This window comes from Phyllostomus discolor, chromosome 12 (assembly GCF_004126475.2).
Source record: "Phyllostomus discolor isolate MPI-MPIP mPhyDis1 chromosome 12, mPhyDis1.pri.v3, whole genome shotgun sequence".
Taxonomy (NCBI): Eukaryota; Metazoa; Chordata; class Mammalia; order Chiroptera; family Phyllostomidae; genus Phyllostomus; species Phyllostomus discolor.
Genome location: NC_040914.2, coordinates 67,895,081 through 67,917,947, shown reverse-complemented (window position 1 = coordinate 67,917,947; position 22,867 = coordinate 67,895,081). Strand labels below are relative to the sequence as shown.

General features: G+C 45.5%; 1 protein-coding gene across 3 annotated transcripts; it reads right to left on the bottom strand.

Annotated features, from left to right (window-relative positions):
* Positions 1-547: 547 nt before the first annotated feature.
* On the bottom strand, positions 548-10,216 carry NUDT7 (nudix hydrolase 7). 3 transcript variants are annotated; one of them, XM_028501903.2, is made up of 4 exons: positions 10,077-10,216; positions 6,796-6,949; positions 2,365-2,523; positions 548-1,216 (listed from the first exon to the last, which is right to left on the bottom strand). In XM_028501903.2, exons 1-4 carry the CDS (start codon positions 10,106-10,108, stop codon positions 848-850), a joined length of 714 nt encoding a protein of 237 aa, XP_028357704.1. In that variant the 5' UTR covers positions 10,109-10,216; the 3' UTR covers positions 548-847. The 3 variants fall into 3 exon arrangements, with proteins under 3 accessions (XP_028357704.1, XP_035868137.1, XP_035868138.1); XM_036012244.1 differs by having other exon boundaries at positions 2,365-2,544; positions 10,077-10,207; XM_036012245.1 differs by lacking the exon at positions 2,365-2,523 and having other exon boundaries at positions 10,077-10,207.
* Between the last annotated feature and the right edge of the window lie 12,651 nt (positions 10,217-22,867).

The window sequence follows — 22,867 nt, the reverse complement described above, 5'->3', positions numbered from 1 at the left end:
ATTACTTAGGGCTATAGCTCTGCTCAGGCAAAGCGACTCTGAACTACAGTGGCAGAAAGATAACAGAATTTTATTGTTCTCCTGCGTAGTCGTCCCAACTCTCGTGTGAACAGCCCGGGGTGGTGGGCTGCTGTGCTCCAGAGTCATTGAGAGATCCAAGCTCTTACCATCTTTTGGTCCTGCCATTCCCCCAGGAGTTCTCTTCATCTGTGTGGTCAAGGCGAGGGTACAGATAAATCCATGTTGCAGCTCATGGAATGGGGAAAAACGTCCAGGGAAGCTGGCTTGTCACTTACATTGGTGATGACCTGCAAAGTGAACTGTCATTCATATCCCATTGGTCTAAACTTAAATTCCAGGGCCACATTTAACTACAAGGGATCCTGGGAAATGCTGTTTCTATCCGGGAGCTTTGGACTTAACCTCAACTCTCCTGCCATGGGAGAAAGGGACAATGGATTTTGATGGCTGGCCAGTAGTTTCTGTCACATGTAACATCAGACAGAAAGATATTATTACCTCTTACAAATAAGATAAATGCCATATGGTCATATATTCAACAAACATTTATTAAGTGCCTACTATGTGCCAGATATATTTTCTTACATGTGTAAGAAAAATGGTGCTACTATATTGTGAGTGAAATTATGCAATACTACAAATACATTTTCCACTTTTGAAAGACTTTTGCTCTTTCAGAAAACAGAGGGAAACTGAAAACAAGGCAAGGTTTTTTATCTTCACATTGCAGGAAAAATACTCACACCTGTCGAATTCCACCAGCTGGCGTTACGGTTGTTCTGTGGACAAGCACACCCAAAAGCTGCTTGGATGTTGGTCTCATAAATCATAATTTGTTTGCTGCATGGTTATGAAAGTGCAGGAAGGATTTTTCAGAGGATGATATTAGATCGTTGAGATTAAATTCCATCTCAAAGGTCGGGTGTTTTTCCAAAATAATTAAGGCAACGAAGAGAGCATATTTTGCAGTTAATCCCTTGATATAGTAAGTCACACCATCTTCGGGGTTTGTGTACTCAAAGCAATGAAGAAACATGCGATGACCACACCGTGTCAGGTACTTCTGGTGGTAGGCGCGTGGACGCAGGAAATACTCCAGGGGCACCAGGAACACATTCTTAACCTCATCGGGGTTAGGCTGGGCCTGGAAGTCGTGGTCTATAAACCCGACAACTGGTGTTATCAGTGTGTCTGTCTAAAAGCAGAAAACAAAATATACAAATTAACAAGTAAAGAGATATTGTTTCAAATGCTAAAGTCATGCCAATTCCCCGTGACCCGTGAACTAAGAAAACAGGCTGGAGCTGCCAGCACGTGAGGTGGGTCGGAAGGACTTGCTGCGGGTGTAAACTTCATGTCCCCCACGAGAAGCGGGTAGCCTCTGTCCTCCCTCAGGCGGCATCTGCGAGATAACTCTGAAAGTACTTTGTGAACATCAGTAGGTACAATCTTTTGGAACGGCAATTTGGCATTATAAAACTATGGTCCCTCTGACTTAGCAATTGAGTTTGTGTAAGTACATCTGTATGATACATTCCTACCAGAGAGAAAAGATACAAGTACATCAGGTCCTATGATCACGGTGTTTCAATATGCCATTGATGCAATGCTGTGGGAACTTAACTTTGTTTGTATCAACTAGCCTATGGTAAAACTGGTTTTGTTGGATTCTGGCTCGCTTAAAGTTGCAGAACCTATCAACAATGTTCAGTGAGGACTTAGCTGCACAAGACTGAAACATTATTTGTGGTAGCCAAAAACTCTAAAGTTACCACTTCTCAGATGATGGACATTTAGGGTAGGCCATTTATGAGTATAGCCACATAATGGGATTCTATGCAGCCCTTAAAAAATGCAGAAGATAACTTTCCTATCAGTATAGACACAGATGTGCCATCTTATCGATAAAGTGACATCACATTAATTGTGACATACTGCCATTTATGGGAAATTATAATCATCTATGAACTATTTTACCCGTATGTTTATATGTGGGAGGATTTCTATTTACAATCACAACCTCTTGCAAATAAATGTAGGGCACTACTAAGTGAAAGATTCTACTGGAAGTTTTGAGGGGGACACCTGAGGTCAGCGTAAAAACAACTACAGGGTTCCACAGCACCCAGTTTGAAAACCACCCATGGAGTTCCCCTTTTATTTCCGGATGGTGCAAGAATGGCCTGGACATTCTTGCCAAGGGCTTTCCCAAGGCTGTTCGGCTTGTAGGAGGCAAAGCCACACAAGAACCAGTCTCTCAGGGGCATGTCTGGCCATCCTGAAGACAGGGGATGCTCTGGGAGCTCAGGAGTCTTAGCAGCCCACTGCCGTCCCACCCCTTACATCAAACACGAGCGGCACCAGGCAGCAGACGACCTCCACCTGCTGAGGGCGCAGCCCCACTTCTTCCTCGGCTTCCCGGAGGGCCGTGGCCACGTCATCCACATCTGTAGGGTCGCGCTTTCCTCCAGGGAAGCACACCTCTCCAGGTGACCGTCTGAGCTGGACAGGGAAAGAACAGAGCTGCGCTGTGTGACCTGTTTCGGAATCATCCATTCATTCAACAAGTACTTCCTGAACTTCTATTTTGGGCTAGAGACCATTCTTACAATATTGGGAATAAGTGGAGCAAAGGAAAAATGTTTTTACTTGAATCCTTTTTTAAAAAAGTGAACTTAAGAGAACTTCTCTCACTGTTAACTATTCCCTATTGGCCCCCCAAAGACACACCCTGCCCCCACAGATTTACATTGACGGGGCGCAGCTGAAAGAAAGGGCACCAAAAAGGGCACTGTTACCAATGGATAACTTCACTGAGTGCTGACCCTGTTCTGGATGTTGCTTCACAAGGGCTTTTTTCAGAGTCATCAGAACAGTTTTACAAGTTGCTTTTTTAAAAGATTTTATTTATTTACTTCTTAGAGAAAGGGGAAGGGAGGAAGGAAGAGAGGGAGAGAAAAATCAATGTGCAAGAGACACATCCATTGTTTGCCTCTTGCGCACCCCCAATTGGGGAACCTGGCCAGCAACCCAGCATGTGCCCTGACTGGGAATCGAACCTGTGACTTTTTGGTTTACAGGCCAGTACTCAATCCACTGAGCCACACCAGCCAGAGCTGAAGTTTGTTTGTTTTTTAATTGAGGTGAAATCTGTAACATAAAATTAAAGTGAACATATCAGTGACATTTAATACATTCACAACATCACACAATACTACCACTATCTGGTTCCAGAACATCTTCATCTCCCCAGACGGAGACTCTACCTGCTGGACAGCTGTCCCTATTTGCCTCATCTCCCTGCCCTCACTGTCTGTCTGTGGATTCACCTATCTGGGATATCCCCTGTAAAGGGAATCATATGACACAGGACCTTCAGTGTCTGCTTCTCTCACCTAGCTGCACGTTTTTGAAGTTCCTCTGCATTGCAGCACATGTCAGTACTTCTTTCTGTCTTGTGGCTAAGTCGTTTTCCACTCTATGTCCGCACCACAGTTATCTATCTTTCCATTAATGGTCATACAGGCTACTGTAGTACTATACTTTCCACTTGTATATAAGGGAACTAAGCCTCAAAAGAGGCTCAATAGCCTGAGTAGACTCACATAAGGTGAGAGTAATGGAGCTGGAATGTAAACCAGCATTTTCACTCCAGAACACACCACACATTTATTCCAACCTCCCACAGAAAATGTGGCCCCCTGTGCTATCAGCGCTGACCTGTGTCAATGCCACTGTACCTCTGCACACACGGGTGAAGGAACAGGAGGATCTTCCCTGCATCGCCCCTGCCACGTATATCCTTGATTCATCCTAAATACCCTCACTCCCTTTTTTTATCTCTGTTCTTAAAATGATTTCTCTCCTATCTTGGGCACGGGCAAGGAACAAACCTCCATGCTTCTCTCCTCTGCAGGACCAAACTTCTTAGCAAACGTAACCTCTGTTTCTCTCACACTCTCTCCCACCCGTGCCCACCATCCTTTCTCTCCTGAACTGTTGCACGACCTCAGGGTCAGCCTCCTGGCCCGGCCTCTTCTCCACCCTGTGCAGTGAGCATAATGGCGGCACCCACCGCCCAGGATCGTGGAGTCAGTCACAGGAGCTGACGGCTGAAGCACATGGCACAGCGCCTGGCCCATGTGAAATATTTATTCATGAGAACGCGTAAGGAGAATTCTTGATGTTTAGAAGCTAAATCAAGAGGTCATGTAGGCATTTTTTAGCACCAGGCCCAATATATCCTTGTAAAAATAAACTAGATGCTGTTATAAATATTGTCACGTTCTACCGTTTAAAGTCCCACTTAGGCAAACTTTTTAAAAAATGAAAGAAATCATTTTAAAGTTCCTCTCTGATAATAAATCAGTAACAAAAAAAGCAAGTTAAAGAAGATCAGCAACAATGCAGGAACTGCTGCAATACGCAGAAACCTCACACATCTTCACATCAATTTTAGTTATAAGCGAGGTGAAAACCAGGTTGATGGACATGTTGCTACTGCCCTGATCACTCACCACCCAAATGCATAAGAAACAGACCTCAGGCTGCATCAGCACTGAAAATCAACTCCATGGTGTCAGCACACAGCTGCAAGGCATCGGTGCCAGAGGCACTTGCAGGGCACATCAGGCTTGACAGACATACACACCTGATTTAATGACTATTTTAAATGCTTGTAAGAAAATGTTATACAGCCCTGGTGGTGTGGCTCAGTGGACCGAGTGCTGGCCTGTGAACCAAAGGGTCGCTGGTTCAGTTCCCAGTCAGGGCACATGCCTGGGTTGTGGGCCAGGTCCCCAACAGGGGATGTGCGAGAGCCAACCACACATTGATGTTTTCTCCCACCCTTCCCTCTCTCTAAAAAATAAATAAATAAAAATCTTTTAAAAATAGAAAATGTCATGCAGTTTTAAAGAAAATATTCATAAAAACGATTATTCATAAACTGGCAACACCAAAAAGGGCCCTTATCTAAGTACAGAAGTTTCTAATCATTTTATTTTTTCATAACTAGCATACCATTTTTATTAAATAAAACCTTATGGAATGCTTCTCACAGCCAAATAAGGTTGCAACCGAATTTCCTAAGACTTTCATCTATTTTTTTTTCTTGACTTTCTGCTTGCTTATTTCAAGCCCTAGAGAGCTGGGAGCAGAGAGCGGAGAGAGGGGAGGGAAGGGAGAGTTGGTGGGGTGCAGGGAGAGTGGAGAAGGAAGAGGAGGGGCAGGGAAAGGAGAACACTGAGGCTCAGGGATGAAGAACTTTGCTCCGGGTTCCAGAGCCCGCAGGGGAGCCCCCACTTAGACAGGAGTAGCTGTTGACATGCACCCCCTTCCCCATCTAGAGAGGACAACATCTGTGGACCCAGCCTGTGGGACTCCAGGGAGAGGCCAAGCTCAGGTAATGCCTGCAGGAATTTCTTGACCCCCCACCCCCAAAGCCAGATATGCTTCGAGTCCAATTTAATTGAATTTAAATACTTTTTTAAAAATGTGACTTTTGCATATCAGAGTTTATAGTCTAAGGTAATTCTCACTTAATAATCAATAGGCAAAGATACTTGAACAGAGTCCAGAGGCCCATTTTGGTCTAGATATTCTCCATTACTATTTTTAAAATTTAAAAAATATGTTGCAGTGCTTCTGTGCTTTTTGGCAGAGCTGGGAACAGACCCCTGCTCCCCAGTTCCGAGTTAAGTGTGTCCCTTGGAGACTGGACTGTCATCATCTGACCCAGACAGGAGAGAATGCACACAAGTCTAATCCCAAATCCTCAAAACTCCCGCTGAGTTCTCAGCTTGCTTTCTTCCCCTACAGCCATACGTTTTGTTGTCCTGCTTAGAAAGACACTGTATTAGGGCCCATTTTCTCTTTTGTACTTGGATAACTTTGAAATTCCTGCTTACCAACTTTTCCTCGGAAGTCCCCCTAACAGCAAGGGACAGTGACCACAGCCGGTGTGAATCCAGGGAAACTGAGTGCCCAGCCCAACGTTTCTTTAAAGTTGAGCGGTGCATCTGAAAACCTCAGGCCACGTCTGCTGACGGCCCTCGTGATGACGACAGCTGAGACTTCCTGAGTCCCTGCCCAGGGTCAGGGCTGTTGCAGGTGCTTTGCCTTCGTTACCCTGTGAAACCCTCGAAGCAGCCCTATTGAACAGGTGTTCACTTTTTGTCCTCATTTTGCAAATGGAGCACTCACAGCACAGAGAGGGCAACTAAATGAGACAGAGTCACACAGTTGGCAAGGAGAGAGCCTGCATTCCAACATGGGCAGCCGGCTCCCAGGCCCAGACTGCTCATTTCTGTGCTGCAGAACTTTCACATTATACCTGCGGTGGGACTGGTGTAAAACAGTGGCGAAATTGCCCCCCATTCCTGCCAGGGAAGTAGTCAGTCTCTGGCGATATTTGTGGCTGTCACAAATTGGTGTGTGTGTGTTTGTGTTACTGGCACCTAGTGGGGAGGGGCCAGGGATGATGTGAAACATAAACCCCATAATGTACAGGGCAGTGCCGACAACAAGGTATTATTCAGTGCAAATGCCAATGGCATCAAGGTTAAGAAACCCTGGTCTAAATGTATTTCAAATTATTTATTTTTCTTTCCAAAGCTTCAAAAAATTCCATGTTATCCTGTGGGCCCCTCAAACATCACAATTTTGAAAGTCCATTTGGGAATCTCTTGCCTCAAAATGTATGCAAGTGATAAAATTTCATGGAGTTTTCAAATGTCCTGAGACATTAATGGCAGAACCTTTCGGTCACCTTACCTTTTCTGAGCGGAGGGTGAACAACAGGTGAAGTTCTCCTTCTTTAACCAACAATGGTAAGAGGATGGAACATTTATTATACGACAAGTGAGAATACTTGGTCCCAGGATCATGCTTTTTTAAGCGGGCCTTAGCGTCCTCTATCGAGTTGTCTCTAAGAGGGAAACAAAGCAAACATTATAGTCCCAGGGTGACGGTAAAAATCTCCTTGTCCAGCCTGTTTCTGCTTCATTGTGTACCTTGACGTTTACCGTTTCTGAGTCTCAGTGTACTTTTCAGTAATATGGCAGAAACAATACCCAAATCACATAACTTTTGGCAAGATAAGAAAACTACAGTAGTCCACCTTAGCTTCCGTTTTACTTCCTATGGCTTCAATTATCTGTAGTACATCTCAGTCCAAAAATATTAAGTGAAAAATTCCAGAAATAAACAATTCATAAGTTTAAAATTCTGCACTGCTCTGAGCAGCGTGGTGAAATCTTGCACTGTCCAACGCCATCCCAGCTGGGCTGCGAGTCATCCCTTCATCCAGGTCATCCAGGCTGTGTTACTGCTACCTGCCCACCAGTCACTAAGTAGTCTTCTTGGTGACCTGATGGACAGTACTGCAGTGCTTGTGTTCGGGAGCCCTTATTTTATGCGACGATGGCCCCAAAGCACAGGCGCAGTGATGCGGGCAGCTCAGATATGCCAAAGAGGGGCCTAAAGTGCTTCCTTTTAGCTGCAGGAGTGTTCGACCTTTTGGTGTCTCTGCACCACGCTGGAAGAACAACAGTTGTCTTGGGCCACACATTAAATATATTGTGACACATAATCACAAAAAAAATCTCATAACATTTTAAGTAAAGTTACAATGTTGTGTTGGGCTGCACTCACAGCTGTGCTGGGCTGCATGCAGCCTGTGGGCTGCAGGTTGGACACCCCTGCAGGGTAAAGGTAAAGACAGTACGGTAAGATATTTTGAGCGAGACCACATTCACATGACTTTTATTATAGTATGTTGTTATAACTGTTCTATTTTATTATTAGTGATTGTTGCTGGTCATTTACTGTGCCTAATTTATAATTAAACGTTTTCATGGGTACTTATGTATAGGAAATACCATCAGAGTACATATATACATGTATGTATGTATACATACACACACACACACAGATGGTTTCGTACTGTCTGTGGTTTCAGGCATCTTTTGAGGGTCTTGAAATATATCCCCCATGGGGGAGGAGGGGACTACTATACTAAAAACACAGTTCAGTATGTAAGTTCATTTGGAAACTAAATTAAATTTAAATTATGATAAAATATGTTTTAACAATGCAACAGGTAATTGCTGAAGTCCATAATTATGTTCAGGTAAGACAGGTTTGCTGAATAAGTCACTGTAAATTTATGCCATAGTAAAATTAAGGACTTTCCCTTAATCTGGCCCTTATGTCATATTATTAAGTATTCCTTCTGTTATCAAATATTCAACGGCCTTAAAACAGTGGTTCCCAGACTTTGGCAGCAACAGAATCACCAGGAGAGGTGACTACATACAACATCGATTGCTGGGCCCTGCTCTAAAACTGTGACTCAGCAACTTTGGGATGGGGCCTAAGAGTGAGCAGGTACCAAACTCCCAAGCCATGGGGATACTGCAGACCAGGGGAACACACTTTGAAGACCATTACCTGATACTATGCAAGTGTTTGGATTTGTGACCACAAATGGTGCCCTGAATTTATGACTGTGCATTTGTTTTGGTCCCTTTGAAAGGAGTATTTTGTTGCTGATTTGTGTAGTGGGTTAAATAGTGTCCACCCAAAAGTGTGACTTGACTTGGAAATAGGATTTCGGTAGATGCAATTCATTTATGACTTAAGATGAAATAATCCTGGATTTAGGGTGGACCCTGATTCCAAGGAGTGGTGTCGTTACAAAAAGAGGACAGCAAGCAGACAGACACACACAGGGAAGAAGGCCACGTGAAGACGGAGGCAGGGGCTGGCTGTGATGCCGTCACAAGCCAGGGAACCCCAGAGCCACCAGAAGCTGCAACAGGCGAGGAAGGATCCCCCTCTAGAGCTTGCAGAGGGAGAAAGACCCTGCTAACACCTGGAGTTTGGACTTCTAGCTTTCAGAACCGTGAGAGAATTTGTTTTTTAAGCTACTCAGATTGTGGCACTTTGTTATTGACAACCCAATAAACTAACAGTTTAATTTTTCTATGAGAAAGGTAGTGGTTTTGCATAGTGGGCAAAAACCAGATGTTTAAGTCGGCTGGAACTGGTTTCAAAATGTTTACAGATGACCTCTCCAAGTCACCCGTTCCTCATCTGTGACATGTCTGGGAATATTTGTGAGGATTTAATAACATAATTCATACACTGTGGATGGTACTCCGCTAGTGGCCTATGAATGGTGACTACTGTCATAAATGTCCCCATAATTAAATGAGCAGTTGCTTGCGGGAGGTATGTCTCCTTTTTGCCTCTTTCTACGTGGCAGGGTGCTCACTAATAGTTGTTGCATAATGGCTGTGAACCGCAAAAATGACCAAAAGGTTTGAAAATAACCACTGAGCGCTGGCACCTGAGGACACTCCAGGGTGCATCCCAAGCACACAGGCCCACATCCGGAAGAGGCAACTTGCCGGCCCAGTGAGAATGGACTTGACCCAGTGTGGCTTCGAAGAGGCCCCCATAACAACCAGAGGGTCCAGCAGATGCAAAGTCTGCAAAAACGTGTTTGACTACATTAGGGGCCGATCCTTGGAATAATCACCATAAAAACAACAACAGTAGCAGCCAAACTGTTGTGAGCACGGGCTTATACCACACTCTTGCCTTGCTTTTCTCTTTATCCTCACAACAGCCTGGTGAGGTGAGCGCATTATCCGGTCCAGGCCAGAGAGGTCACGTAACTGTGAGACCCAAGGTCCCCACTGGAAGTAGCCACCGGGGAACCTGAACTCTGGGTCACCTCCTACGGACTCACAGGGTTCCTAAGGTCGAAGTCTGGAGACCTCTGGGGCAGAAGAGGCGAGCTGGCTGCGCAGAGGGAAACGCTTTGCCATTGGGGGAGAGGAAGTGAACCCCTGATGGGTGTTAACTCAAGATATCTAGGGCCGGGGAAGGTGCCGAGGTCCTTGGACCCGAGGAGGCGAGAGTGCTGAGCGCGGGCTCAGCAAAGACAGCCTCAGGCAAAAGGCCTAGGCGACCCGCGTCCCACGATCTGTTAGGCCCTGTCCCGATCCAGTCTGGGCTGAGTGCGCCCGGGGCCAGGGGGTCTTTACCTGACTGACTCCGGAGGCCAGGATCGCGACATAGTTCGGGAAAGTTTGTTTCCAGCAGCAGATTTCTCGGAGGCGTTCTGCTGGACGGGCGTGCGCAGAGCGGCAGTGGGCCGGCGGAGGGGAGAAAGGCGGGGCCTACGGCCGGTGGAGGAAGGGAGCGGGGCAGCTGTGGAAGTGGGCGGGGCCTAGTGCTGTCCGCTGAGAGTTGGGCCACGTAGACCCTAAGGGTGGGGCTGGAGGGAAATAAGACCCAGCCTTCCCAGTGCGGTTGTGAGAAGCGGTTTCGGCCCAGCTCCTTGCTCTATCTCGAGAACAACAGGCGTATGAGGAATTCTGAAGTTGACAGTTGTAATAAAAGACAAAAAAAAAAAAAGTGAAAATGCAATGCCAGTGAGTTGTGAGGATTCACTGTTGCTAGGAGGTTAAGCTGGTTCAGCTTTTCTGAATAGCCGTCGGCATGCATTTACTGAGCACTTAGTATGTACAGATGCCACAGCATGTGGAGCTTACTATCAAATGGCAGAGAGAGAGAGAGAGAGAGAACAGAATAAAAAATGTTACATAAAGCAGAGCCCTTTAGTCCTTGGGGAGCATCTGACGGAGAATCGTGACCAACTCAGATCAGAGAAGGCTTCCCAGACAGAATGGAAATGGCAGACCTCCAGAGCAGCTGTGCCCCAGGGTAGTTCAGGCCCAGCAGCACCAGCACCACCTGCATGCTGTTAAAATACAAACTCTTGGGTCCCATCCCAGAGCCGCTGGATCAGAAACTGGGGTAAGGCCCGGTGATCTGTGCGTAGGAGATTCTGATGCTCAGAGAGCCACTGCTCTCAGGTGTGTGTGGAAAATAAACAAGGGAAGGACAGGGGCAGGGGAGAGAGTTCAGGAAGAACGGCATGTTTGTGCCGAGACTCGATGCTGTGCGAAGACCCCAGAGCAGCGGCTCCAGAAGAGCCGGTGAGAGGGCGTCTAGTGGGAGCCCACACGTCAGAAGTCAGATTTCAGAGACCTAAGGCCAGGCTGACTTCTGTATCCCTGCAGGAGGTGCGCTGGCTGGGACCCACAATAATGCTTTAATTTTAATTTCTTTTGAAATCAGGAGAAAATGAATACAATAATAGCCAATATAAAATAATAAATCTAGCCTGGATTACATTCATCTTTATGTCAATACAGTCATAAAATTGAATTCATTGTATTATTATTTTTTGGAGGAAGGGGTTTATAAAACCAAAATTGCCTAGGGCCTATGAAGTTCCGTGTGTCCCTGGGTTGTGGGACAGTTGAGCCACAGTTCCCAAGACCATCGGAGCCTCGATGTTCACCTGGCGAGGCTGCCAAAGTTGAGAGAGCCCAGACCAAAAGCTTGATGACACTGTCACCATACCTACATGTACTTAATCCTCTGAGCAGCACCATGAAGTAGGGTTATTTCCATAGAGGTATTAACATCATCACTTTCCGGATCAGGGAATAAAAAATGATTTGCTTAAGTTCACACAGCTTGGGTTCAAGGTTAGATCACTCTGACCTCTGAGTTCATTTATTTCAACATCGCCTCACAGAAGCAACTGACCTATGAATTATATGGCTCTGATTATGAATAAGAAGGAGATAAATTAACCTTTCATCCAATATCCATTGCATAGTTATTATGTGCTAGGCATGTCTAAGATGTGACCTCTTGACCTTTAAGGCCTCTTAGTTTACTGGGAGTGGTAATAAACATGACTCAGCTCCAGTAATGTATAGTGTGTTCTCACCTCTGCATGGGAAGGGAGGGGAGAGTCGTTCAGAAGATTGGATTGGGGACTGAAAATTATTGTCTAGAGATTTTATTTTCTCTTCTTTTACACATCCTTTGATTGAACCCTTGATTTGAAGATGAGCAGACTGAGGCTCAGAGTAGTCTAGTGCCTTGCCCAAGGTCACACAGCAGGTGAATTGTGCAGCCAGGTGTCGATCCCATCCACTGAGTTGCAGCTGGCACTCTGGTAGGTTTTGAGGGATAGGTGGGATTTTAAGAGGCCAAAGTGGAGGAGATGGCATTCTTAGTAGAGGGAGCAGCAGAAGCTGAGCATGAGTGAAGAGTGTTGTTCAGAGGAGCAGAGAGAGCAGCGGGGCTGGAACAAAGGGGGCATTTGGCAGAGCAGAGCCCTGGAAACAGGTGAAAAGGCATTGGAAGCCACACCAAGATGGAGGTTGACCTTCTTCCTAAAGATAGAGGAATAATAGGTCTGGGTTTTCAGAAAGATCTCTGTGGAATCACGGTGGGTGGATTGGAAGTAGGGAGAGATTAGAGACAACTGGGGCTCTTCCAAAAATCTGGCTGAAGGAACCAGAAAAAGATGCTTTGAGCCCTGTGAAAAACCCCCAAACTCCCTACATCAGGAAGTCAGAGTTTGGCAGGGGATGGTCTTACTGCAAAAAGCAGGATTGAGATGTCTTGTTGTGTACCAGGGCTATGTGCACAGCATCTTCTTTCAGGATCAGAAAGGCTGCTGTAAAAATACTTAGTTTTTATGGGTTTTGTAAGGCTGGCAGCCAGAGCACAGGGAACATCACAGGCGAAATGCATCATAATAAGATTATATATACATGGTAGATACATACATGTATATATATGTACGTATATCTCAAAACCTGCAAACAACACAGGCTTCAAGGTTAATGAGCAACGTCTTTAGGGAAGATGACTTGTCTCTGTAGCTTTTTTACACAGATTTGTTGGTAGCGACATAATTCTAGAAAATGCATGGAAGAGAAGCAAAGCCATAAAAAAAAGTTCAGGGCAGCATGCAAAGCCAGCACCTCAATGGGCAGTTCTCTCAAAGAGGCAGCTCCCAGGGGCCAGGGTGGACCTTGTCTTCAGTTCACCCACCTGGGACCTTTATTTGAGCAGCACCTTACAGCCAAGCCTGGGTGCCGCAGAGATAAAGAAACTCCGGCTAGTCTTTGAGAGCAAAGGATGTCTGGGGGAAAGACCTACAACGAACAATTAGCTTTACCGCCAGATAAATGCTCTCATCCAGGAAAGGGGCTAAGTGCTCTGGGGAGTGAGGAGCCACAAGCAAGCAATGAATTCTGCCTGGGAGTAGGCAGTGAGGTCTGGATAGGCTGTGGAGAGGTGGTAAGATAATAGGGAATACTTAGCACTTAGCATTATTTTCCTAAGAAATGTGAATTTCCTCCATTCCTTCCTCAATTTGCAGGAGGGTCTCTAAGCAATTAGAGGGCAGTCTCAAGGGAGGGCTTTCATATTAAGTATCACATCCATCAGAGTATGATGGTTATAATTGCTGGGTTGGACATTCAACCTCCATCTACAGGATCTGAAACAAATAACGCCCCTTTTTTATTGCAAAACCTTTTATTGCAAAATCATAAGCATGCAATTCTGTAAGATAACAATATCATACTCAAGCATACCATATGACATTTTAGGTGAAATGTTCCAATTAAAACTATAAATTATGACACCCATATCATTACCCTACCCACCACACTCAAACAGGCGTTACTTCTGCTGGACCTTGTATTACCAACCCCCTCCCCCGCCCCTCTCAAGCCAAATCAAAGAGAGCAAAGCAGGATCAGCCTTCACAGCCTTCCCACTTTTTAAGGAGAGGAAGTTGAGGGAGTTCTTTGAGGACTAGGTTTAAATAGGAATTTCTCTTTGAATGAGCCAGTGTCCTCAGCATCAAAATCATCTTGGGGGATACAGGGAGAATGCAGCTCCCCAAATCCCACCCCCCGGGTACTTACCTCAGGGTAAAATTCACCCAGGAACATGATTTTCTGAGCAGGCATCTAGGTGATTCTGTTGTAAAGGTTAAAGACACTGGTTTAAGTGCTCCAGAGAGAGACACTGAATGTTGAGGACATAAGCCACCTCCTTGCCCCAGAGGAAAGGGTGGATGGTGGCCACTGCACCAGGAGGTACCCTTCCTGCTAGCATTGGGAAAATCTTTCTTTCTGGTCTTGGGAATTGGCAACTTGGGCAGGCCCATCTCAGGAGAGATGCCAGGGAAGGTGAGTGGGTTGTTTTGTAGAAAATAGGCCGGAGTGGACAGATCCCTCCATAATGTGATCTCTGCTGTTTTTGTTTTTGTTGTTGTTGTTGTTGTTTTTAAAGACCATTTAAAAAGGGAAAGAACTTGTGAGTTTGGGTCCACACATTCTCTCATTGATGCCCGTTGTTGGCTAGGCACGGAGCTGGGTGTCGGAGGTCTAGAGACACATGACAGTTGGTTTCAGCTCTTGAGAGATTTGGAGTCACATGCAGTGGTGAGTGACTTCAGTCTGCACAAGCACCTCCTAGGGGCTGGTTACACATGCAGGTTCTTGGGCTGCAGCCTCAGGGATGTTGATGCGGTGGGGCCCAAGCATCTGCATTTGCAACGAGACCCTTGGGTGATTCTGGTATGTCTGCATTTTGAAGGGGGACAAATGGAACTCAAATCTGAAAAAATGAAATGAAAGACTGGAAATCCTCCAGGCCCAGGAAGTCTGCATAGACACATTAGCCAAGAAGTCAGGGACCTGAGACAGACCTTCATTTCTGGAAGCAAGTGTGGACGGGGAACAAAAGGTTAGACACAGATGACGGGAAAAGGCTTCTAGAGCCGCCCTGGAATACAAAAATGGAAATTGCTGGGAATTTACATCTGGGCTCTGCCAAAGTGATTTTTCAAAGTAATTCATGGTGTTTTTCATCCGTATTTAATTTTTATTGTGTAACAATAAAATAGATATATGCTTGCGTATTAAGATGTCTTAAATCTCTTGCGTTTCCATGAGCCAGGCCCGCCAAAAATGGATAAAAACCAGTGGGCGGGCATCGTTCACACATTTCATACCATTGTTTGTCCTCATTTCCGTGCACCTTTAGAAATGAGCTAAAGATGAGTTACATTTAATTCCTTTACTGCCGTGGAATCTCTGTGTAATGGAACAATCAACTAGGTTTAATTACCAATAACAACTGTGCTGGGAAATCTGTAATCTAAATGAGGGCTCGGCCTAGGATGTAGCTAATGACGTAACTGTGCTGTACAATGAGGCACAGTCTGGTCTCAATTAGCTTGTGAATTAGTTGTGAAATTGGCTTAAGATATTCCAGTGTGTGGGGAACCTCCGTGTGTGTGGAAGAAGCACAGACTGCTCCGCAGGCAGTTACCCTCTGTGTGCTCACCCTGGCCTTGGGTCTGCCCACCAGGAACCCATAACTCAACCCTGGGCAACCCTTTACTTTCACAGATCGATGAGGAGATGTGGAAACTCACATCATTCCCTAAATCCAGACTCCACCACTGACTGGCTTGGTACCTTATCCAACCCGTTGTTTCTACCACAAGGAAAACTATGCCGTCTGTGCTCTGCTCTCGGGGATTGCACTCGGGCATGCAGCCTTCTGGTATATCTGGGGTAATATGTACTACCAGGTGGGCAGAGAGACAGACAGACAGAACCGAGACAGATGGACAGGCCCTTTGAGAAGGATGCAGTCCATTCGCTGCTAGCCTCTGGTGTTTCCTATGGCCGGCTGGCTGAAAACAGCCACACAGTCTTCTTGTTAAGGAGGAAGGGTGGGCATCGGTCATTACTTGAGGTCTTTAGTGGAAGCCAGAAAAGAACGTGGGCTGTCATGGAGCGATTTCAGATCTGATGGTGGAGGACTGTACTTCTCATAAGCCTGTCCAACAGAAATTCTCTGCAGTGACGGAAATTCTCTGTATCTATGCTTTCTAGTACAGTGGCCACAGACCAAATGCAGCTATTGAGCACTCAAATGTGGCTAGTGTAAGTGAGGAACTAACTTTAAAATTTTACTTACTTTTAGGTAATTTAAATAGCCACATGTGGCTAGTGGCTACCGTATTAACACAGGCAGTGTTAGAATTTCTGAGTTTCCTTCCATCCTGCAACCTTCTTAGAAATATCAGCTCAAGACCTCCACCAAAGGTACAATGTCTTTTGGGTTAAACACATGCTTTGGGGAAAATTCTTAGAGGCTTCTGCCCAGGGTATTTTTGGGGAATGGAGGCCAGAAGCAAGTGTCATTAATTCCTTTCTTTAATAAAAAAAGTTAGCTCACCTTACCCGCAGTGGGCACCCACTCTTGTCCCACCCCCCGTCACCACAGGGAGGGTTTGAAGCAGGCCTTTCGATTGCCCAAGACAATAAGCTGTTAGCAACAAAGGTGCTTATCTCTTTATGCCAATTACATGACGTGAGCTGTGTTACATGTTGGACACAGTGACTGATGCCATACCTGTCTTTAAAGAGTTACTATTGTGGAAGGGGAAATATGGTATTTCCCAAAATGTGTTCCAAGCAACCTTAGACCTGTGACGTGCCCTGGGGGAGGGCACTAATGTCAAATACGTTTGGGGAAGGCTGCATTCGATACTACCCCTCACAGATATGTAATCTGTGAACATGGTAAAGTTTCCACACTTTGTTTAGCCCCACTTTCCTCCGGTGTACAGAGTTCTTTTTGCCCCCATAATCCCTGCTGACACTGATCTGAGCTGGTGTTTGGTTCAAGGCACTTGGCATGGTGCTCCATGAGAGCGACGCCTGGGCACGTTACTTCCTCCTGGGGGTAGAGGGAAATCCCACAGAGAGGCCCAATGATGCTGCCCCAAACAGTGTCTGAAATACTGCCGTTCCTCAGTCTCTTCATCTGCTCTATTCTTCTCCATAGCTCTCATCACTAGGTGATCTAATACATGCCTCTCCTTAATTCTCTGCCTGCCTCCACTAAAATCTAAGCTCTAGGAGAGAGGGAGCAAAGCATCTTTTTTTTTCCCACTGCTGTGGCCTTAGAACCCAGGTAATCAATTTTTTTTGACTGGCTATAGATATTGAAAAACATTTCAATTGGGTTTTAAAGGAAGAATTTTGATGGGTCAGAGGGGAGGTGAAGTTCATCCTAGGAGACACACGGAATACTAAAAGCGCGTGGAAAGTTAATTAAGGAAAGGGTGGGCCCAGTAGTAGGAGATAGCACTGCTAGGACACACTGGCCTCCCATGAAGAGGCACAAGGGGGGGATTGGTTGTCTTTCTGGGGGAGATGCTGGGGGCAGGGCGAGATGTTGGAGGCACCTCCAAGGCTCCGGAGGGTGCTGGCTTCCCCAGTGAGGAAGAGGCAGTGTGGATTACGGCCACAGTCTGTTATGTGGGATTCTGGCTAGGTTAGCAGCCCACAGCACACCCACTGATATATATATACACATGCATGAGATATGCATGGTATCTGCTTTTATGAAATTTTACAAGGTTGTGCATTCAAAACGAACTTGCTTCAGTTTATCTACATGGGAGCAAAATACAGAGCATAAAACATGCACAACCAGAGGCTTGCAGAGGCTGCCATCCTCATAAACATGTCTCCCCGGGACATTCATTGAGGAGGTGAGTCATCTTTCTGGGAAAGGGCACGGGCTGCCAGACTGTATTTCCTTTCTGCTTTGTCTTTCAGAATACAGATGTGCTTTAGAGGCAGGGATAAAAGGCAGAACATGTTTCTTTTAATGGTGTTTGTCTTTCTTCATAGTTAAATGTACATTTTGTTCCCCAAGCAGACTCTAGGCAGCTACCTCGCCTAATTGTATAGCCTCGTGGAAAATGAGATGTTTATAGTTTCTACAAGGCGAGTCCTCCTGCAACCTTGTATAAAGATTAAAATGTATGTCCTGTTTAATATTGGTAAAACTGGATTCCCTGCCGCATCCTCCACTCAGCGGCCCCAGGGGGTCCAGTTTTCTTCCCTAATCTGCTTCCACAGTCATGTGAGGTTTCACCACCACTTATGCTGAGAGCTATGTGTGAGGCATTGTAGGTAAGTGCGTTTATTGCTTTGCATGGTTGGGCTTGATTAATCCCTGTAACCACCCTCCCAAGTAGAGATGCCTTTCTTTGCTTTTGCAGATGAGCGTGCTGAGGCAGACAGCAGAGAAGCAACTGAGTATCATAGAGCAGATACGGATGGAGCTGGGATTCAAATAAAAACCGTTTCACTCTATTGTCAACATTCATTCTGTGACTGTGATTTTGATCCTTATTGAACATGATTTTTGTCCTCAGATGTCCTTTCTTTGGAATACATACTCTACCTATTAAAACAATGGTTTAGATGGTTTGCCTGGCATTAAAACTAAAAATGACTGAAGAACATGAATCATTTATGTCGGAAATGGGAAGAAATTGTACCAGAAGTGGAAGGCCAGGTGGCAACATGTTCGCTGTACTTGAGGTTATCTTTGAAGTTCCAGGGAGAAGAAAACAAGAAGCCTTCTTTCTTTTTATTCCATGTCTACATCCTGCTAAATGTTTCCAACTTGCATTTTCTTTGTCGTCTGTCCATGGACGATGGGCTCTTCTAGCTGCTGGGGAAAACAAGGGCCCCCATCCTCTCAGTGGGACAGAAGAGAACACGAGAGTAGGGCAGCATCTAAGATTTCAAGCTGTGCCAGGACCTGACCTTAGGGAGTCCCAACCGGATGCAGTCCTGGACTCATTCCAGTATCCTCAGGGAGGCCCTACAGAGATTAAGGTTCATCTCTGCTAGCATCTGATTTAAACCACTCTGTAGTCCACAGGAAGGCAATGTGTGACTGGAGAGAGCTTTGAAGAAGTGGGAGGGGACTGCACATGGGTGCTCAGGAGTACTGTACATGGGTTGGGTCTGCGTGCTCTGGAGCCAGAACTGGGTTCAAATACTGCCTCAGATTGGATAAAGGTTTATGCTGGCTAAATAAATAATGGGGAAACCTCATAGGCTATTTTGGCACCAGTTGAAATGATATATGAAAAAAGGATAGTCAGTGCTGGAACATAAAAAATTATTCATAATTGGCAGTGTCACACATGCTTATTTATAGACATCTTGTTGATTATTGACCATTTTTATTACTTATGATGCTTATTAGGGATTCAAATGCAACATATTTCAGCTTCATGTGGAGACATTACTATTGTTCACCAATTTCTATTTCTCTTTTTTCCCTGGATATATAGGTGACCACTCTTCCAGCTTCCCTTGCAGCTAGGCAGAATCACGAGACTTATTCTGGCCAATGAAATGTGAGTGGAAGTGATGTATATCACTTCCAGTTGAGAGAGTGAAAAAGCCCTAGCTACATCTTAAGTTTCTGCCTTGCACCAGGAGTCTGGAGCCTCAGGCTGAGGTAGCTGTGTCCAGAGAGTGTAGAGCTCTCTTAGCCTGGAGTCCTGAGTGACTGGCTGGACCAAACTACTCCTCCTGACCCCTACTGCTCACACAGACATGCACATACACACACCCCATGCTGAACATGTGCTATGAGCATGAAAGGAAAACAAAACACTGAAAACTTCTATTTATTTACTACTTAGCCTATTCTATCTTAAGTAATACAGATTCCCAGTATCCAGAGGCAAATTTGATACAGTGGAAACAAACATCTCAATTTCTATTGAAATTAAACTCAAAGCTCATAAAATGATGATAATAAGCTTGTTTGTAATTATAACCTGAGAAATTATAACCTTCCTAACAAATACTGAGATCGTTTTAATTAGAGTGAGATGTTTTTCTATAATATTACACATTAAGCAGTTTTCATTTCTGTTGTAGTTACATTTAGATCTTGGAAATGTTTCCTCTAGTCTAGTGTATATTTTACCAAAAATCTACTGAGTCATACAAAACCTACATATGCTATATGTCTTCAGCGTGCATCCTCATCACCTGGAGACCTTGCTAAGCACAGATTGCTGGGCTCTTCCCTGGAGTTCCTGATTCAGTTTGGCTGGGGTGGGGCTCAGAATTTGCATTTCCAACAGTGATGCTGCTGCTGCAGCTGCTGTTCCAGGAACCACACTTTGAGAACCCCCGCATCTGCCTCGCCTGGGAGTTTGTCAAGTGTGCAGAGTCTCAGGCCCCACCTCACACCTACTGAGCCAGAACCTGAATTTTACCAAGATTTCCTGGTGAGTTGTGTTTGCAGTGAGGCCTGAGAAGTGCTGCATCAGAGGAAAGAGAAGCATTTTTCAGCATAAGGTGAGCTTTTGAGAACTCAGCTGCTGCCAGTAATGGCTCAGGTTCCCTAGTGTCTGCTGAGTTCAGTCTGTTTCTGTTTTGTGATCACATTGAATGAGTTTTTATGCTCTTCTGATCCTGAGGTGGAACTGAGCTTTCCAGGTCTCAGTGCCCATTATAAGTTACCTACTTGCGCAATGCTGCAGTGAAGGTTATGGTACTTTCACAGTACGTTGTGTATTGTGGGATGTATCACTGTTGAGTTTCAGTCCTGGCTTCACTACTTCATTGCTCTGACTTTGGAGGAGATAATCTCCCTAAGCCTCCTTTTAAAAGGAGCCTTATAATAGGATTTACCTCTTAGGATTGTTGTGTGTTGCTAATGTACATCAAATTCTTAGAACCATTGTAGGCTTATAATTGTTATTATATTCTCCTCTGCAGCTTTTCAAGTTCCAGCTCCTAACATGAGTTCCTATATAGGTGTCTAAACACAAATTGCCACTGTGAGCTGTGGCAATTGCTAAACTTGTGAATTAATGTCTCACTCATCCCTGTATCTTGCTAGCACTTAGCACAAGGTCTGTCATATGCTAGATGCTCACTAAGCGTTCGCTGAATGAATGAACACGCAAGCGTGTGCCTTGTCTGCGCTCTCGCTCCACTCTGCAGGCAAGGGTGTGGGTTTCTCTGGAATACAGAATGCGGGACTTAGAAAGATCTAGTATAATCATGCAGGGAATGGTCTCACCAATCTCCCTGCTCTTGTAGCGAACTCTCTATCAGGAAGGGCAAAGTCAGGGTGCTGCCCAAAGCTCAGTGGTACATCAGGGTTAGAAGATGCACCCAGTGCAAGATAGCCAGGGAGAAAGGGCCAGGCACCAAGGGTTATGAGGAGCTGAGACCGAAATGCAGCCCTGGACTGGCTGCCTCCCCATCTCTCCAGGGGTGAATGGATTATGCTAGGCAGGTCCTGATACTCACCCCCACCCCACCCACCAAGCCGCCAAGCTGTCTTCTCTCATCATTTCCCCTCTCCACTACCCCGAGCTTCACCTTCTACCATCCTGGTCCAGCACTGATGAAAGGAAAGAAAACCCCAGAGAGGGCCCCACTGTGGACAGCCGTGGCACCAGGGCACCATAGGTGGTAAGATTGTCACTTGCCTCTAGACTCTTCACTCCACAGAGGGTAGGAGTTGCCCTCTTGGCTCACTTGAGTGTCGTGACAAAGACTCCCTGACCAAAGTTGGTCAATCCCCAGAGCCCCTCTTTTGGTAGGTCTCAGCATTGGCCCTTGTCCTGTTTTGTTTTGAAAGAATTTGTTTATTTATTTTTAAAGAGAAGGGAAGGGAGGGAGAAAGAAAGGGAGAGAAGCATCGATGTGTAAGAGAAATATTGATCGGGTGCCTCTTGCATGCCCCCTGGGCTGCAACCCAGGCATGTGCCTTGACTGAGAATCGAACTGGTGACCTTTTGGTTTGCAGGACACTGCCCAATCCACTGAGCCACACCAGCCAGGGCCCTTTTCCTGTTTTTGGCTTGCCTAGCCCAGTTTTACAAAAAATCCTGCTAAGTCAGTTTAGCAAGGATTTAACCCACCCTTGATATGTGATTAAGTTCCTCACCCCTGACCTTTGAGGTAAGTCCTTGACCTACCTTCAGCAAGAATCTCCCTAGATGTCTTCTTCTAGTAACTTTTTATCCACAGACCCCCCACACTCTGCTAGATGCCATGAATCCCAGCTGTGTTCGGAGCTGAGTGCGAGGTCACTCCCCTGTGGGGTAGTTTTGACACCTATTGCAATAGTCCAGAATCAGTTCTTGCTTGCCATTTTAACAATCGTCAGGTTGATTCTTGCTTTAGCAATCCCCAGACCCAAGCACAGTGCATGGCCCTTGATAATGTGACTTGTAAGAGTGGAGAATGTCTGGACTCGGGGAGCTCTGCCCCTTTCTAGCTATGCCACCCTGGGTAGGCTACTCAGCCTCTCTGAACTGCAGTTGCATCATCTGGAAAATGGCAGTAGTTGCTATACCTGTCAAAGGGTTGTTTTGAGGATTAAATGAAACACTGCATGGAATGCAGTTAGCACTGTGTCTGGCACCCTGCTGGCTGGGAAGGGCTGAGGGGAGAAGGGCCAAATATTACATGCCTTTTCCCACTATATCAAAGAATTGGGACTATAAGCCACACCCTTTCAAGCTAAACATTATGAGCATTATAGGCAGTCCCCTGAAGATTCTCTCCTTAAACTGTCTCTTAACTGCCATATTTTGAAAACTGTTTATAGGGCAGCTGCTGCAATGAAGCTTTGTATTTTGTGATTACTTGTCTCTCTAACAGCTGTCAGTGCCTCCGAGAACTCTGTTTACCTAATTTGGTTAGAGTGGTGCACAGACAAATGGGCTTTCATATGATAAATGGTCCATGAAAGCAAAAGGCGTAGGCCCACACCACTGCGTTCCATGCTACCCAGGGATAAAGAAAAAGGTTGCCAGCTGTGAAAACCCAGGAGATTAGACTCAGATTTCCGAAAGTCAGCCTGCTGGGAGATAATCATATCGGGTGACCTGCAGGAGTGCTCATAACTTGCAATTACATACCAACCTTTCTCTTAGGACACACAAGCAGTTTCTAAATATTTCTCTAAACTCTGAGAGGCAGAGATGCTGGAGTATTATTATTTTGCAATTAGAAAGTCATCTTAAAAGCACCACTTTAATCATGTTTCCCATGCTGCCCGTTAGGGAAGCCTCTCA

Excerpts from the sequence above, each read along its gene's own strand:
- NUDT7 (XM_036012244.1), bottom strand. The coding sequence starts at position 10,108 with ATGTCGCGATCCTGGCCTCCGGAGTCAGTCAG. Across the intron at positions 6,950-10,076 it reads TGGCCTCCGGAGTCAGTCAG|AGACAACTCGATAGAGGACG; the intron begins GTAAAGACCCCC and ends TTTCCCTCTTAG. Across the intron at positions 1,217-2,364 it reads TGGTGCCGCTCGTGTTTGAT|ACAGACACACTGATAACACC; the intron begins GTAAGGGGTGGG and ends TTCTGCTTTTAG.